Source organism: Furipterus horrens, unplaced genomic scaffold (genome assembly GCF_987537825.1).
Source record: "Furipterus horrens unplaced genomic scaffold, mFurHor1.1.pri manual_scaffold_11, whole genome shotgun sequence".
Lineage (NCBI taxonomy): Eukaryota > Metazoa > Chordata > Mammalia > Chiroptera > Furipteridae > Furipterus > Furipterus horrens.
Genome location: NW_028327181.1, coordinates 5,122,749 through 5,141,136, shown reverse-complemented (window position 1 = coordinate 5,141,136; position 18,388 = coordinate 5,122,749). Strand labels below are relative to the sequence as shown.

Here is an 18,388-nt window from a genome sequence, read left to right as displayed (position 1 = left end):
TATTGTCCTGTTAAAATTACTAGAAATAACAATGAGTTCAGGAAAGTTTTAGGAAATAATGTATTGTTACATTATTTACATCAAGAGCTCTACTCACTGTGATAGAAATCCAAAGGTCTTAAAATATGTATGTGAAGTGCCTTCATTTTAGGTCACATATACAAAATGTCAAACCAAAACGTATTAATACAGAATAACATATGCAAAAATTAATGTTGTTATGAATACATATATTTTTATGAAAGGAGGAGGTATACTAGAATAATTACATCAGTGTGATTTTGGCTTCAGAGTGGGCAAATAGTTAAATGAAAGAAAATACGGAATCAAAAATGTTTCTTTCGCATTACCGTTTTCTAGCTTTCTTAATCACTTCTGTGGGCCTCAGTTTTCCACGTGTAAAAAAATAAAGAGGATAATAGTATCTCACGCATTTTTTAGTGATCATGTACAATAAGGTAAGTAAGAGTATTCTGGTAAAAAACACAAAAGAAATTATTCCTTTTATCTATGGTAACGTTTTTTGATCTTCTTTTTTCCTTTGAAATTTGTTTAGGCACATAAAATTAAAATGTTTTAAAATCAGTTTAGTTGTTTTCATTTCCCAATATTTCATATTCTGTCCTCTTAAAATAATTTGCTTATATTAATTTCATGAAAAGATTATGGTTCACATTTAAATTTTTTAAAAAGCATGTCTTACTCTAACTTAAGCTTGCAGATATAAATTTGACCTCAGCAGTTTTTAAAGAATTGTTTATCTAAGATCGAGTTGAACTTTAGGCCACTTTCCACTAGTTGCGTGTGTTTGGAATTCGGGTACGCATACTAACTCCAGAACTCCTTGGCCTTTGTATTGAATAGGTTGGACTTTTTTTCAACAGCTTGTTTTCTCTAAGAGTTCATGGGACCAGACTGTCCCTTTAGCCCTTGGGTAAATGATGTAAATTTATTATTAGTCTCTTAAAAAAAAAGAAAAACTTTATTGAGATATAACTTACATACCATAAAATTCATCCCTTTAAAGCCTAAAGTTCAGTGGCTTTAGGATATTCCGAGTTGTGCAGCCGGCACCACTATCTAACTCTGGCACACTTCCATCACTGCAGAGAGAAAACCCACACCCGCTAGCAGTCACTGCCCATCCCCCCACCATCCTAGGCCCCTGGCAACCACCAGTCCCCTGTCCGTCTCTATGGATTTAGCTCTTCTGGACTTCTCATATATATGGAATTACACAATATATGTGCTTTTGTGACTGGCTTTTTCTTTTTTTTAACTTTAATGTCTCAAGCTTCATCCATGTTGTAGCATGAATTATTACTTCATTCCTTTTTATGGCTGAATCATATTCCATTGTACAGATATACTCCTATTGTGTTGCCATTTGGGTTGTTTCCACTTCTTGGCTATTTTGAATAATTCTTGTACAGGTTTTGTGCGGACAGGTTTTCATTTCTCCTGGGCATATACGTTGGAGAATTCTGGGTCCTGCAGTGACTCTATGGCTCCCCTGTGGAGAGACTGCCAGACTGTGTCCCAAGGGGGCTGTGCTGGGTTCCATTCTCATCAGCAATGTGCAATGGCTCCAATTTCTCTGTGTCCTACCAACCTTTGTTATTTGTCATTTTTTAAATTATAGCAACCCTAGAGGGTATGAAGTTGTATCTCCTTGTGGTTTTGATGTGTATTTGCCTAATGACTAGCAATGTTGAATATCTTTTCTTGTGCTTATTGGCCATTTGTGTATCTTTTTTGAGAAATACCATTGAAGTCCTTTGGCAGTTTTTAAATTGGGTTATTTGTCTTTTTATTGACCATTAGTCTTATTAAACTTTTTTAGTCTCCTGGGCATGGCTTTTTCTCCCAATTGAAACGGAGCCCATTTGATTAAAGCAGACCTGTGCGGTGCTGTTTTCTCCATGAGACTGTAGCTTACACAGTGGTTCTAGTTTAGACAACAGATCAATAAATGCTGAAGTTCCTTCTGTGCCCTGTTGCCCATTGGTCACTGTGGGGAATACTCAGTAAGCGGAAGAAGCGATGCTTGCCTTGAGAAGCTCATAGTCCGGGTGGGAAAAGGGCTGTAGGTGTGGGAAACAGCTAGAAAATGATGAATGGTGCCGTGCCAGCGCCCGAGCTGTGGGGAGCGGACGTTAGTGCCGCAGATTCAGAAGGAAAGGGTCGTGGTGGAGTGGAGGTTAGAAGGGGAGACTAAATGAGGTCTTGAGTTTAAGTCATGAAAAATGGATGTTATTCCCATAAGTGGCGAATGCATGGTAAACACAGCAAGAAGAGGATTTGAGGAAGGTCGTTTTGTTGCTGTGCAAGACGGAACAGTAGAAAATAGAACAGAAACAAAGAGGACAGTTTATGTTATAGCTCACGTCAGGCGTGATGACGATCCGGATCACCAAGGTGATGGGAATAAGAAAAACAAGCTTGAGTGACACAGTGCTGGAATTTTATGTTTGAAAGTGGGGGAGAATATGGTATCAATTATAGCAGCTGGCATATAAGAGCTGGTGTAGATCCTGGACACATTTCACGCAGAAGGGTCAGAGCTGGAGTTCAGACCCAGGCACCCGGACCCGTGCTTGTCATCACTGCACTGGCCTGTGTTACGGGAAAGGCCGAGGCGTCGTCTCCAAGGTGCAGAGCCACTGCTTGAAGGAATAGCGACTGAGTGGTGTGTGTCTCCACTAACCTTTCCTGGGCACCAAGGATGTGTTAAGTATTTCTTGGAAATGTTACCTTGTGATGTTAGTAACTCCATTTGCAATTACCCTTTTGATAACCCATATTGAAAAAAAACCTTTATGCAAAAGTTGCCATTTAAAAAACACTTTCAAAATATGGTTCACTATTTAGGAAGGCATTTTGTGGTCATTTTCTTTTTGTGGTCTTAACGTGTGTTCTGTCTCTTCATTGTTACCACCAATAGAAAACAAAAAAGATTTTTTAAATGCAAGTCTTGTTAAGAGCCTAAAGCTTAAATTTTGAAAGTAGACTGACCATCATTTTAAGGCTTATTAAACAGCTTAATGTTTGTTTGCAGTCCTAGCCTCCAGCTTGGTGTATAATATTTCGGATGGGCAGTTCACAAGCCGTGCGGATCTCATAGATGCTGCCGGGAGCTCCCTGGGCCGCGGTGCTCTCGTGCCAGGATTGGGTAAGAAATAAACGCCTGTGTTTCTTCGGAAAGGTCAGCGTTTTCGCAGGTTCTCTCAAAAGCATCTTGCCAGTTCCTTGTGGTATTTCCATTTCCCTGAAAGATTTTGTTACACTACTGTTTAATTTTGAGGATTAATATAAGAAATTGCCATGTGAAATTCCTCTGCATAAACTGCTGTTGAAGATACTGTCCGTTAGGTTGTCTGATGAGGCCTATGACAAATTCTTCAAAGTTCATGCAATTAAAAGATTTATTTCCCGTGAGGAATTGGTATGCTTCTTATTGTTAGAAAATGGGCATTAATTAATATTTTCTTTTTGCCTTGGCTCCTCAGAAGCTCATATCTTCCGGTTTTTTTGGCTCAGTCACTAAGGCTTTTATTGGTGTTATGTTAATTAGTTCTGTTGTACCTGGGTTTTAATGTTAATTAGTCCTATCGTGCTTGGGTTTTAATAAAGCCACTTGAATCCTTTATGGAATTAAAAAGGTCAGATAGAAGTCAGATATTAAGAGCTATCTCTTCCTTGAGACTTATTCTGTTCTCACAGAGGAGATGAGCAAAATAGAACTTGAACCCTGCCTTTTTACTGAGCCTCAGTCTAATGCTTTGCCAAGTAAGGACATGGGAGCGGGATGTGGGTCGTCAGCACTGGGGAGAACCGCCGCTCTTCCATTCTTTAGCCGAGCTCATGAAAACTGTGTGCACAGGCAGACGATCACATGACAGCTGAGGTACGCTCTTTCTGCAGGCGCCTGTTACGATACAGTGAACAACATGCTGTGGACCTGCTCGAATGACTACATTGATCAGTGGTGTAACCCTGGGAATCAGGCCTTCCATTACATCTGCCAGAGGCTCGGAGTCAGCCACGTCATCTCTGAGCCCAAAGGTGAGGCGCTCTCCCAGGATGAGGTTTCCCCCGTGGAATGGAAGAGGGGACGGCAGCCTCCGTGAGTGGGAACGGGGACCAGGCAACGGCAGCCTTCCCTTTTTGAGCTTAGAAACCTGAAATCCTTGTTATCTGATTGTTTATGATTAAGGAACTAGTGTATAAGCAAGTAGAGCTTTTGAGGTGGTCCATAGACTTTTTTGTTTTTACAGGAAAATTATGTTTCTTCTGCACTGTCAGATCTTCGGTACAAAAATTGATTCTTTACTTGTACTTGGTAGGGGATTATATGCTGCTATAATGTTTTATATTGACTATACACACTGTAATTAGGTAGAATTACCAATAAAGGGCCTTTATATTTCTCAATATTAATATTGAGATTCTTAATATTAAGTTAATATTTTTTTGTATTGAAAATGTGTTCACTGGGGTGGTTCCCCACTCATCTTGATCTGGGGGCTTTGGTGCTGCTTCCTTCTTAAGCAGCAGCTTCCGTGGGCCTTGCTGTCCCGCCCGTGGGCTGACGGAGGACAGTGGGGCAGCCACACGCAGAACTACGTCTGTGCAGGGCTAGAGACGAGGGTGATTTTATAGCATCCTGGGCATTTCCCATCTATGAAGTAGGAACTGGGGCTCTGCACCAGGCGCCTCTCCTTGTGTTGCTTCTTCTCTTCTGGGGAGGGATTAAGGAGGTCCTTAGCGAGAGGCATGTTGTCATGGGGTGGTTGTCACTGCCAGGAAGCAATATGAAGTCAGTATTAACTTAAAATCTCATGGCATCAAAGTCAGCTAGAGTGGTATGAAGGGTGAGTAGCTCAGCAAATTCTCTCCCCATAAAACCACGGTAAAACTGACAAAATATCAAAACCAGCTATTTTTAGGCTCTGGCTCTGGAAATTGACCAAAGGCATATACCAAACTGAGCAGTGGGTGTTTATAAAAAACCACGGAACTTTGGGTTAGAACCGTGGACATCTGTGGTGTTCTTAGCTGGGGATGGTCCTTCCTCCTACCTCAAGCTCGATCAGTGCAGTGATGCCACCAAGTTGGGGCAGATTCTGTAAACCAGCATCTTTTCTTCCAGAGCAGCTGACTTGATTTGGGGCAGAGCATGGAGAAAACGCATGCCCAGCTGCACTTTCAGCATCAGAAGTAGTCTTGGTGGCAAACAAACAATACCAGTGGCTTTGCTAGACTGAGGTTCGTGGTTCTGGTTCGGGCAAGCGGTAAACGAGCAGACTAGCCAGAAATTGACTGGGAAAATCTGGGCAGTAAGAAAGCGACAGAGGGCCTTGATAACTCCCCATAAAAGAAGCCTGAGAAGGCCCAAGCTGTCCGCACAGGCCTGGCTGAGCATGAGCTTGCAGAGATGTGACGAGGACCTGGCAGCAAGAGAAAACCAGAGCAGAGTGTAACATTGCCTGAACTTGGATGTACTCCCACCAAAACACACAGAGCCAACCAGTGTGCAGTCTCACTAGCTAAAGGTGTTTGAGTACACCCTCTGATTCATGGGGTCACCCCAAGGAAGGCCGGCTTAAGAATTAAAATAATAATAAAAAATAAATAAATAAACAAATGAAAGAAAATTGACAAGTTAAAATAGAAGTAACATTTTAAGAAAACAAACTGAGCAGAGAAATTAGTAGCTACATGCTACAGACAAAACTCAGATGTTGGACTTAGTTGATGAAAAATTTGAAGCAGCCTTTATAAATCTATCCAGAGAACTGAAGGAAACCACATTAAAAGGGTAAAAGGAAAGTATGATGACTATGATTAAATAAATAGGGAATTTCAATAAATAAAAAATATATATACACACATATATTTTAAAGAACTAGTTGGAAATTTGGGGTTTGAAAAGTTGACTGACGGAAAGGAAACAGTCTTCCCAGCGGCCCAACAGCAGGTTGGCGCTGGCTGGCTGTGATGGGCGGAGTCGTCCCGTCTGCAAAAGAGAAAGACACTTTTGAGGAGTACTGACCCATTATTTTGTTGATTGTCCCCCACTTTGGGTTCGTCTGTTGTTTTCTCACTTTAAACTGAAGCTACAGATTTGGGGGAAGACCTGTGCAGAGATGAAGTGCTTTTCTCATTGCATCGCATGTCACGGGGTACGTCATGTCCCCATGACGTGTCGCTAGTGAGGTGAGAATGGACCACCCGGTTTAAGTACCAGCTCCCCTCACTGCGCAGTTACCGCTTTGCCATTTCCGTACTCCGTTAGAGGCAAGGCACTAAGCCCACCCTCCTGGGAAGGGGGGTAAGCTCCAGATCCTGGAAGGACGTGTGTGAATCACCACAGTAATTAATGAATATTTGGGGGAAGTGAGACTTTGAGGCTGTGCAATGATCTAGTCAGACTTTTTAAAAATTTCTTCTTGAGTTAGCTTCGGTAATGTGTGTCTTTCTAGAGATTTTTGCATTTCAGCTTAACTTCTCTTATTTGTTAGCGTGAGGTTGCTCATAGTACATATACCCTTACAATGAGCTTAGTTTTTATAGGGCCAATAGTCATTTCTCTGCTTTGGTTCCTGATTTTGGTATCTGTGTGAATTTACTAAAGATCATTGAATTGTCTACTTAGAATAAGTGGATTTTATGGTACATAAATTATATCTTGATAAAGGCTGTTAAAAAAAAAAGGCAAAAAGAAAAAGTCGACTGTGTATCAGTGCCTCCCTCATTATTACCCCATGCCTCTTGCCTGAAGTCCAGACTGAGTTCCCCTGCACCCGGGGCGTCCTCAACGTAATGTGGCCACAGCCAACTCCCACTTCTCCGCGTCTTCCCGTCTGTGCCTTCCGAGTCCCCCACATTCCAGGATGTGGATCGGCGTTCTTCTGTCGCTCAGATCAAAAGCGTCGGGGTTATCGATGACTCATTCTCGCACAGCTCACGCCCCAATGGACGTCAGCGAATTCTGTCAGCTTGTTCCTTGGGAACACCTCCCAAACCCAGCCATTCCCACCGCGACGCGCGACAGCTCTAGTTGTGGCCGCCACTGCCCTCCCTGCCCCGAGGTGTGGGAGTAGCTGTCGCGCTGGTCCCCCTGCGGCCTCTGTGGGCGCGCTCCTCCCCTGGCATCTCCACGCGGCAGCCAGCGGCTTTGACCATCTTAGGCAGCCAGTGTAAGAGGACCGCAAGGAGGCACGCGCAGACAAAAAGTTTATTGAGGCAATTAGCAAGCGGGGAGGAAGCCGGGCGCTAATGGCCCCACTTCGGCCTCCTAGGGAAGGACGGGGCTGTTTTATAGGGGAAGAAAAAAGAAACTATTGAATTCAGTCGTTTATTGTGCAGCCGTGAGCCTGGGGGCTGATCAAGGCCGAACGGGGCTCCGCTGGACTCTCCTCGCTGTTGCAGGAAACGCCCAGACAGCCGCAGGGGTTCGGGGTTCGGGGGAGGGCTTGGGAACCAGGCTGTCAGTCAGATCTGACACGTCTCTGCCCAGACAGCTCCCCTGGCTTTCCATCTGACTCAGGAGTCCAATTCAGAGACCTCCTTTATTTGGGTAGGGCCCAAGGCTAACTTTCAAAAAACCTTCAGTGAAGATGAATAATGTGAACCTGAATTCTCCTGTTCTACCATCAGGGAAGTAAAAGGCACAGAATTAGTGGGGCCCAGCCTGGCACTAGGATTTACACACAGTCTAAAAGTCTGGTTTTGGCCAAGTCTGTCTTCTCTTCGGTTTCCTTGAGTCCTTTCCCCACAGTTCCCAGTGCCCACAGTCCTTCTGTAGCTCTAAGGTTCCCCCAGCCAGGCCTGCGTCTCCAAGATGACCTGCTTTTCTGTTCTCTTTAGGCAGTTCATTTCAGCTGTTTTAAGAAAAAAAGCAATCTTTTTGTGTGTGTACTTTGCCTACTTAAATTTTTACCTCCATTCCTGAATTCCTGTAACCATCCATGACACACTCGTTATTACATAAGAGGATGCTTGTAAACCCTCACAAGGTTGGACCGCTGGCTCTTAGGCTGTGGTGACTGAAGGAGATAAAAATGTTGAGGTATCGTGGGCGGAGATGCTTCCGGACTAGGAAGGGGTGGTGGGTTCTACCATGGGGGAGCCATAGAAGGTGGAGACACTGTACTACAATGATTGGTACTGGCACAGGCTGTGAGCCGAGGTGGCCTGAACTTAAGTCCCAGCTTTACCACTCAGTTCTGTGTGACCTAGGGCAAGTTACTGAACCTCTCTGACTCTTTATTTACTCCTCTACAAAACTGGACTAAAGATAGTCTAAGTTTATAATGATGTTGTAAGGTAAGGCATGCAAAGCATTTAGCTAATTGTCAAGGATACGGAAAGGGCTTGATGGTGGTAGCTATTTGTGATCTAAAAAAAAAAAAAGAAATTCTCAAGTGTTTTCCCCTCAGTACCCTGGGGCAGTGAGAGGGTTCTCTAGCAGCAGTAGCAGCAGCAGCAGAAGCAGAGATTGGAGCCAAGATACTGTCTCCCAGTGTGTGTAGGCACCTTTTGTAAGTCAAAAGACTGTTCTTGAGGACTGCCCACGGAGCTGTCTTTCCTGAGTTTTCTTTTTCTTTTCTAGAGGAGGCTATAACCACGAATGAGGTTATAAACCAATTACTGCACCACGTTGGTGCGATGTGCATACACCAACTCAATCTTCTTGCTACCAACCCCAACCTTCCAATCACAAGTGTCTTGGGCAAGCAGCACCCGATCGAAGCACACCACCTTAGCAGTATCTGTGAGATCATGGAGAAGGCCATGGTCAATGGAGACACCTGTATTATACGCTGCATTCTCGTCGTCTTCCAGGTACATAACTCTCTCTTGAGATAAATAAGACAATAGAGGGAAAAAGACACAAACCTTGGCTTCAGCCAGCTAATTTCTACCAGAAGAAAATTTAATAACTATCCTGTTTTGCATCTTACCACATTCTAATCCTATAATTAGAATTACCATATTCACTGCACAGCAGTTAATGGAGTATTGCTATATGTAGTCTATTATAATTAATATATGTAAAATATTTACTGTAATTATACCATTGCACAATAGAAGAGATTGTGATTAAAAATCTATTCATAAGAATATCTGCATGTACTGTCTTCAGAGGGAGAATGCTATCCCCAGTAGAATTAGCATTTTTAGACATACCCTTTATGTTTCTGTAGGTGGTATTTAAATTTTTCTTCAGCCCACAAACGGAGAGGAATCGAGACATCATCCGACGGTCGGGGTTGCTTCTTTGGCAGCTGCTGATGGCACCGAAAGATCAAATCTGCCCTGAAATTCAGAAGGAAGTCTGCCTTGCCATCAGGTAGTCAGTACATAATTGTCATAGGGCTCTCTTCCTCCTGCTCCTCCTGCTCTGCTTCCCGATCTTCCCTGCAAGACAGCAGCCGAGATGCCTCTTCCCAGCCCATCCCAGTCAGGGCCTTGCTCTGAGGGTCGTGGCCCCATTCCCAGCGGACCCAGGCCATCCGCGTTCCTGCGACCCTCTTCCCACCCTGCACCTAAGACCCTCACTGGATCCTTAAAAAATAAAAAGACAGAAACACCCTTGGAGTATATATTCTGATGGTTTGTAAGCAGATGTTTATCTCATTTGGTCATGTGGCAAGGGGGTTAAGAAGCTGGCTTTGGCAGCAGGCAGACCTGGGTCCTAGTCTTTGCTCTGCCATTTACTAGCTATGACCTTGAGTCTTCCATTTCCTCAGCTATAAAATGGTCATAAAAATAGTACCATAGTACCCGCTTTATAGGTTTGTGAGATTTTAATAAGATAAAGCCCGACGTAGAGTAAGTGCTCAGCATTGTTAACCTTTTAAAATCTACTTAATACCTTGTTAGGCAAGAGGGCAGAATTTATGGACCATTTTCTGTTGTCATTTTATCTATCATCTACTTATCTATATATATATTTTTTGAGTGCAATGAGCTTTTATCCTGGAACTTAGCCTTAATGTGCCCAAGAGAGAACTGAGTGCTCGGTCTGGAAGTGCCATACGACAGAGGTGGGCAGAGAGGGAGGGCAAGTTCTTCCTTCCACAATAGATTTGCTTTGTGTCTCTTTCTGTTGAGGCCATTAAAGCAAAAATTAAAATCTAGTGCCGTGAGGCAACTTCTGGGGCTGATGAGTATGGTCACTCTCTTAATGGTGATTCTTCCATTGGGTATATACATATGCCAACACTTACCAAATTATACACTTTAAATGTGTCCTTTACTGTATGCTAGATCTCATAAAAAAAGAAAAAGAAAAAATTCTCATACTACTTGCAATACTACTATTCTTTCTGCCCTTTTGGAAAAGCTGAGAATTAGAAAACCCCCTTCTCAAATGATTTTTTTCAGCACAATCTTTGTATATAGCTGTGTTCTCTCTCCCTCCCTCCCTCTCTCTCTCTCTTTCTTTCTCTCTCTCTCTCTCTCTCTCTCTCTCTCTCTCTCTCTCTATATATATATATATATATATATATATGGCTTAATTCTCTTTAACCAGTTCTGCTTCCGGCCTCAGATAAGCTGTCATTTTGGTAACTCACAGGTAGGACAAGGGTAGGGAAGCAAACTACCAGCATTTACTATATCACAGCAGTGAATTTAGGTTCAGCTGCTTTTTTAATGGTGAAACTTACCTCAGAGTTTTATGTAACCAAACTGACATCTTTAATAAAAGTAAAAATTTAAATAGAGTTTGGATTTTCTAGAACATTTGTCTAAAAGCTTTTTGACTTTTCTGTCATTTCAGCTCTGGTTTAAATATCTTATACCCAGGTGAAACGGAAATCAATAACTTACTTAAGCTGGTCTTAACGGAAGGTGAGAATTCTCCTTTATTTATCCTTGCACTGCCATCCTTTTTTTTCCCCCCAAGGAAACAACTGGATATTAAGATAATAGAACTTTTTTTTCATATCTGTTAGCATTAATTTTCAAACCATATCTGCACATAATGCCAATATTTAAACCAGATTGAAAGAAGAAACCATGTTTTATATACCTTCAAGCTTTATAAACCTTCCTATCTCCATTGCTTAGGGTAATGTTCCTCTTGTAGTTATTTAACGAACATTAACGGTAATGACTTCTTGGGGATTTCTAAGCCAGCTTTTTCCCCCCACACATTAAAATGCAACTTTAAAGTTAGTCTAAAGAACAGCAATAACAATTCACCAGAGTTAGAGATCACACTTTATGATATACCCAGGGGTAACTGCACTTAAATCAGGTTGCACTAGTTCAAAGTCAGATTGGCTGTGACGTAGTTCCCGCTACTCTTGCTTCTGTAAGGCAACGGCAGGTGCTGGGTGCTAGGTTGCCGACAGTCTGCTTGTTTAAAAACTGTTTTAATAGCATCTCATAGCGTCTCTCCTCTGAGTGTAATTACCAGGGTGTTTTATGGAGCTTCGTTCTGTGTTAGGAGAGAGAAACAGTGGCCTCTCCCAGCTGCGGGATGTGATCCTGACCAGCTTAGCTGAGCAGCTTCAAAACAACCGATTTGGCGGCGAGGATGATGAGCATTACAGGTGACACCAGTTATCTTAGTCACTCTTTCTTTGTGTTTCTCTCAGTAATTGATTTACATTTAAATGTGATGAACTCTAGTGTCCTATAATATCTACTATAGTTAGCATATTTAATTTAAACCACGGGTCAGCTGAAATACAATAAACCCGACAGTTGCCATTTAGCACGTTTCAGCTTTATTGGTGAAGTAACTTGGGCCTGGGGAAGGGGTACGCTGGTAGAAATAACAGGTGGCGTTATTTAAGAAGTCTCGGTGGAGGGCATCATTCAAATGGTTTGTGATAGCGAGTGAGGGCGTAGCTAGAGCTGGTGAGGGCAAAAAGGTACTGGTTTTCTTTGCTCTTCCTAAAATATTTGGACTAGGTGCTTGGGTATCACTTCGTTTCTATAACTTTGATTTAGATAATGTAACCAGTTGTTAGCCTCATTACTAAGATGATTTGCTTCCAGAACCAATTAACTTTATATCTTCTGTTTATCATCTTATACCAATTGTGTAAAAATTTATCCTTTTATTACTAAAACATCATTATCTTATTGTTACATTTTTCCTGCATTTAAAGACTAAATGATGAACTTTTGCACTACATTCTGAAGATTGTCGTGCGAGAATCCTGTATCTTAATCACCAAGTGCCAAACTGTTTCTAAAGATGATTTTCAAAAACTCCTTTCAACTGTGCCTGTAAGTAACAATGTATTTGTCCAGGTCGATGTTTTTATAATTTCGTTGTAATTTTTATGTCATGGAAGGAGGTGAGTACAGTGCCATCCTACTCCACCATCTTGACCAGACCTCAGTAAGAATGTGTTTGATGGAAGCAGAGTTGAATCTGGTGTTCCTGTTCTCATCTGACTGCGTTGTGAGGTGTGTGCACACACTCATACTCACACACGCTCTACAAGGACAGACTCAACTGATGGGGTCCATGGGTGACTGCTTGTCCTATAAATGTAGAACTAGACAGACCCATTTATCCAGCTCCCAAGGTGACTCCTTCTGCTTTAAATGTCTGGTTGCCATAAGTATTTGACTGAATTTAGATGTTTTTGTTTAAAGTAGTGAGGATTTCTCCCTGCGTTGATTGGAAGTTTAGCATTGTTTTCGAAACCATCAGTGTTTTACAGAGACTGAGAAGAACTAAAGATTCTAAGAGTTTCGATAGTCTTCTCTAACGGAGACACATGTGACCGGAAGGAGGGTGGGGGAAAAATTAAGAGGCAGAAATTCAAGTAAGTATCTGAGTGATGAGTGAGGATTATGTAGCAGAAGGCAAAAAGTTATGGTAAATGTGTCAAATTCTGTATCAAAAACCAAGTGCCAATACATCCCCTGAGAAACTAACTGGGTCTGTTTTCTGTGCTTTCTCTTTTGCTGCCCTTGTTGAAACCTTTGACAAACACGAGGATCACATGATCCCTTCTTTCAGTCGGATCTAGATCATTTAAATGCCCTTGTTTGTGTTAAAGGCTGCCTCCTCCTGCCTGCGCTATCTGATGGCAGTTCAGAACCACCTCCTCAGTAACACTGTTTTGATCAAACCCGACGAGAATGATGACAGTGACAGCTCCTTGCAGGGAGAGACATTGAAGGTACAGGTAAACACCAAGCTTTCTTCTAACAGCGCTTCCTCCCCCGCCCAGTGCGCGGAGCACAGCTTAACTGGATAAATTTCCGTCTGTTACAATGTCAGGTTTCACCCCCGTGGCTTATGTTTTTGTGAGAGGTCATGGGAGGCCACTCATTTCACAGATTGTCATGTCATTGCACAGTGGTTACCGTATTTGTGACACTCACATAATGTGTCATCCATGTGCTCCTGTCCCTCTTCTTGTGCCTTTGTTTATATTCATGTTTTTTAAAAACTATAAAGTGTGGCACCTACAAGTGATCTCATATGCACCTGAAAGTTTTATTTATATAGAAATATATAAATAAATCCAGGAGCCTAAGCATTTAAACAACTTTGACATTTTGACTGCTGTATTATGTTCTCTTGATTTAAATAACTAAAAAGATCATCATTTTCTCACAATCTTTACATTGAATAATTTCTAAACCTATAGTTCATTTCATTTCCTATAATTATTTTTACGTTAGCTTCTGTGTAAACTCAGTAATTTACCCTACATGGCAATTTTTTAGCAACCAGAGATTTTTATAGCATTGTTTGTTATAATTTTGACAGATGCTTAAGGCTGTTGTTCGCATTGTTCTTCAGAATTCATCTTTGTGGGAGAATTAGAGAAATCAATAAAAGCTTGTTTATTTCCCTGCAGTGTTGAGCAAAACACACTGAAAAATTAAGCAAGGAAGCCATAGTTAAAGCCAAAATCCATTCCATTTTGCCCTTCTTCTGCCTTGAGGCATACATACAACAGGTGCTAGCTCATATTTATGAGTTTATTTCATTGTGTAATCAGTTTGTAAACAGGCAAAATTGCATGAATTAATCATTGAAATGGCCGATGCTATTTATTACCTTCCCTTGCCTTAGTTTTCTAATCAGTAAAAAGGGACAATAGTGTCTCTGTTGCCAGGTTGCTGTGAGCCTTAGAGACGAGGCATGTGCAGTACCTGGCCTTGCGCTGCTGCGAGGTGTGCGGCCAGCAGGTGACGGCTCAGAGGGTCAGTCCGGCCTGACCACCATTTATCTCGTCTGGTCCATTCAGGATTCCCTTTCACTTAATCGTACATCCCCCCCCACACACACACACAAAAAAAGAAAGAAAGAAAGAGAAAAGAGGCCCCAGAAAATTCCAGCCATGAGAACCCATGTTTTCTATTTGGAAGGCAAATTTTTATAAATGCTTAATTAACCCATAGAAAGAAATAACTCTTGGTAAAGGCAGAATAGGCTGGGTTATCTAGTATTTCTGGGGGCGGGGGGGAACCCCCCACAGATTTTAGTTAGAGGGTTAGTTTGGTTGTATTTTTTAATAGAAAATAATTGTAAACTAAACATTTCTATGACCTTAACTAGTGTTGCTTACATTATTTGCTATTTGCACGCCCATGAACTCTCTGATAGTTTTTTTTAATGTTTAATAGCCTGTAACTGCCTGCTACTTTAATCGAGTTTTTTAACTTGCCTTTTTTCAAGTGTAATGGTTTAAAACATTCAGTAAAAAGGTCACTTGTACTGTTTCAGAATGTTGCGTTTTTGTCTCATTTAATCCACCGCCTCTACATGCGCCTTTTACTGTTCTGTTTTTCTCTTTAGCTGCCCTCATGTCACCCAAGGCAGTCTTCCACCTGGACAGTTTCGGGGCTGGCCACCGGGAGCTCCCTTGTGCTGGAGGGGATGGGAGAAATGCCTTTTCTCCTGGGGACTTGCTCTGCTCCCCGGGAAATACTGCGTATTTCTGTCAGCACTCCCGCCCGTAGCCTCCCAGATCAGATTGCTCCTTGCCATCCTAGCGGAACTCACGGCTTTGGGCTTATTCTGGCCACCTCATTATTTAATTTGGAAACGCATCATAAAATACGTCATCTCGTGTTGTCCTTGTGAGTGTATATTCATCACAAAGCTTAAAAATAACATGATGATATTTTCTACCTAGGAGCTAAAGGTCAGTGTTTTGGCTCTTGCCACCCAGATCCTCACCGGATGTGATGAAGTGCTGGAAATGCTACAGCAGGTCACGACTGCCCTCATAAACAGTGACATGCCCGACCGGGAGCTGAGGTGAGGCAGTGGGTTGTGAAGTGTGGCCCGCTGCCCTTCACAAAGAACTTGCTTAGGAAAGCGAAATCTTTTAGGACACAGCCTCAGGTGGTCAGTTGCTGTAGAGGGGTTTTTGTGCAAATAGGTTGAAAGGGCAAGTGTTTCAAAGCCAAGTGCAATTGAACTCTTGCGTGGTGCTTTAGGGGCAGTTGGGCTAACCGTCGGGGTTTCCGGGTAGCCAGGCGGAGGGGCCCAGCACCGTGTCTGACCTGCGGGTCTCCTGCCGTCGTGAGTCCCACGCTGGCCTTCCCCTCAGTGGGTTAGCTCAGCGCCACGTGCGCTTGGGTTGCTCATGATGAGTACATTCGGGAGGTGGCAGTGACTGAGGGACACAGACAATGAACCTGTTGTGCAGAAGGTCATGCTGACGTGAGATCTCAGGCTGTTAGTTATTTTACTTGTGCAGACAGAGGGGTGACCTACATAGAAGGTAAACTTCTCGTTCCCAGCGCTAAAGCTCCGTCTCAGTTCTCCCCATTGACTTCTCCTGTGGCTCGCTGTTGGAGGTCGCCTACACACCACGTGTGCTGAGGGTCTGAATGTTAAGGGTGTTGATCTCGGACAGGCCTGCAGTGTGATCTTTTCTTTCTCCAGTCAACCTGTCTGTCCTCATGTCCCTGTTTCTTCGCTTCTCCCAAAGAGCAGGTGGGCAGGTTGGAACTGAGAACCATATAATCCAGATGGGCATTGCCCTTGGGCTTGTTAAGGCTTGTAGGGGCCACTGCTAACCTGTCGTGTAGATCCGCCCCGGGGAGGAGGTACGGTCTGAGAGAACTTAGCGAACCCACATCTTTCTTTGGGCGAGTCACATACCTTAATTCCTCTTGCTGAAGATGAGGATATAAGAATGTGACTAGGTAATCATTTCATGATATGTAGACATGTCAAAGCATTACATTGTTCACTTTAAATTTATACAGTGTTATATGTCAGATCTCAGTAAAACTGGGGGGGGGGGGCTATGATTTTAAAGACAAATGAAAAATCTTCCTGCCTCTGTATCCCACGCGAGCCAGGTTCTCTAGGCCAGAAGTGGGTATTACTCCTATGGGCAAGTGAGTGGGTTTTGTAGCCATTCATTTTCTTGCTGTTAGAGACTGAGGACAGCTAAGGGAACTTTGCAAATGGCAGCTGCTTAGAGTAGCCATTTACATACTTAGAGGACCATATATAAAAAGTGCTTCAAAGGTACAATGAAATTCACCACATAAACTTTTTTTTTTTTTTTTGGCATAAAATCATAGGTTGAAGGTGAAGTTTGAGATTTCTGTCTCCTCCCTCAGTGGTAGAAGATGGGAAATTTGTGGATTGAATTGCTCTTAATTATAAGTGCTTCAGTGAGAAAAGGCAGTTCAAGAGCATTTGTAGACAAAGGTGATATTAGTTGCTTTTTCACATGATTGGGAATTGCTTAACCTGTGTGTTTTCTTAAACTCTGTAGGTTAAAAGGCTTGGAACAAGTTACTAAGGCTACTATGCTGGGGCACCTCCTTCCAGTGTTACTGACCTCCCTGATGCATCCAAATCTGCAGACTCTGACCATGGCCGACGCCCTGATGCCTCAGCTGGTGCAGCTGGTTCTCTATACCAGTCAGGTGCGAGCCCTGTGTGCCACAGCGGACTGCTCTTCCGCCAGCCCACTTCATATTGCAGCTGCGTGCATTCCCGGAAGGCAGAGTAAATAGAAGCATGACTCTCAGAAGCCAAGAGAAATAATAATAGAATGAAAGTAAAAGTAAACTGAAACATTAAGGGAAAACATTTTATTTGTTGGACTAAATTACTTACTGCGATCTTTTAGCAAGTACTAATTGCTGGTCAGGTGTAAAAACTAACTTAAAGGCTACTGAGATCCTACCATGATATTTCATCTCCTGAGTCCTTGCTGGCTTTCGGTACCCCAAATCCACATGTACCATTCCAGCGTTAATAAAGAAGTGGTCTAAGTAGCAAAGCATTTCTTAGTGAAAGAGGGGAGAGTAGGATTGCAAAAAGATGACTTAAGTGAGAGTTCGAAGTTTGGCTCTGGTACCCTCCAGATGACTGACAGGAGCACTGTAAGGCACAATGATGATTTTGTGTTTCAGACGGCTTTGCTGCTCAAAACCCAGTGTCCGGTTTTTGCCGAGGTGGGCTGCTCCCCGTGTGGTGCGTCAGACCAGAAGGGCAGGCTGTTCCCCGATGAGCGGTGAGCGATGCTGCTTCCTCGCAGGAGCCCCCGCCTTCTCTTCTCTGGTGAAAGCCCGGTGCTCCTTTTACTGCAAGCATTTTTAGCAAGGACTGTCTAACCGGACAGTTTTACAGATAATTCTACACTTGCTTTATAGTCTTATAGGAACAGGTTAGAATAAACTTCCCCACAGATCAAGAGATTACTTCAAAATCGACAAATTGTCAAATACTAATGATAAGGATGTAAAACATAAGACTTTGGCAAACAGTTTGACAGTTTTTTTAAAAAAGTTAGACGTATACCTACCATAGGACCCACCTATTTCACTTCTAGGTATTTGCACAAGAGAAAAGAAAGCACAGATTATAACAAACATTTGTATATGAAGGTCATTGCAGCTTTAGTTAGACTAGCCCCAGACAAGAAACAATCCAACTGTCCATCAACAGGTGAAGGAACTAGTGTTATAATTGTACAGTGCAATCCCACTCAGCAATAAAAAGGAATGAACTCTGGGCACATTCAACAACACGGATGAATCTCAGACTGCTTATGCTGAGGGAGAGAAGCCAGGTGCCCCCGGAAGTACATATTATATGATTCTATTTGTATAAGACTCCGGAAAACGCTAGCTAATTTGTAGTGACAGAAAGCAAAGAAGTGGTTACCTGGATTACCAAGGAGGGGGAAATTTCACAGGTATATACATATGGTCAAACTTACCAAGTTATACACTTTAAATATGTGCAATTTATTACATGTCAATTACATCTCCCTAAAGCTGTCTCTAAAAACATAGATCAGAGAGGAAGGAATTCTGGGTTTTTCTAGAGCAGGATGCTATCCAACTGAGCTTTGTGCAGTGATGAAAATTTGTATCTTTGTTTTCCAATACTGTTGGCGATAGCCACATGTTG

The 18,388-nt window shown here is 42.6% G+C and overlaps 1 protein-coding gene and 1 pseudogene across 2 annotated transcripts in view; one reads left to right on the top strand and one right to left on the bottom strand.

The window, feature by feature from the left end:
* HECTD4 (HECT domain E3 ubiquitin protein ligase 4) overlaps window positions 1-18,388 on the top strand; it is a 146,793-nt gene that overhangs the window by 58,298 nt on the left and 70,107 nt on the right. For both annotated transcript variants that reach the window (XM_090292081.1, XM_090292080.1), the window contains exons 10-20: window positions 3,059-3,172; window positions 3,925-4,065; window positions 8,618-8,850; window positions 9,213-9,358; window positions 10,793-10,863; window positions 11,465-11,570; window positions 12,135-12,255; window positions 13,041-13,169; window positions 15,135-15,259; window positions 16,740-16,893; window positions 17,386-17,486. In XM_090292081.1, the coding sequence (XP_090148207.1) occupies window positions 3,059-3,172; window positions 3,925-4,065; window positions 8,618-8,850; window positions 9,213-9,358; window positions 10,793-10,863; window positions 11,465-11,570; window positions 12,135-12,255; window positions 13,041-13,169; window positions 15,135-15,259; window positions 16,740-16,893; window positions 17,386-17,486 (1,441 nt within the window). The remainder of the gene's footprint in view (window positions 1-3,058; window positions 3,173-3,924; window positions 4,066-8,617; window positions 8,851-9,212; window positions 9,359-10,792; window positions 10,864-11,464; window positions 11,571-12,134; window positions 12,256-13,040; window positions 13,170-15,134; window positions 15,260-16,739; window positions 16,894-17,385; window positions 17,487-18,388) is intronic.
* On the bottom strand, window positions 4,491-4,778 carry LOC149996820 (small ribosomal subunit protein eS27 pseudogene; annotated as a pseudogene).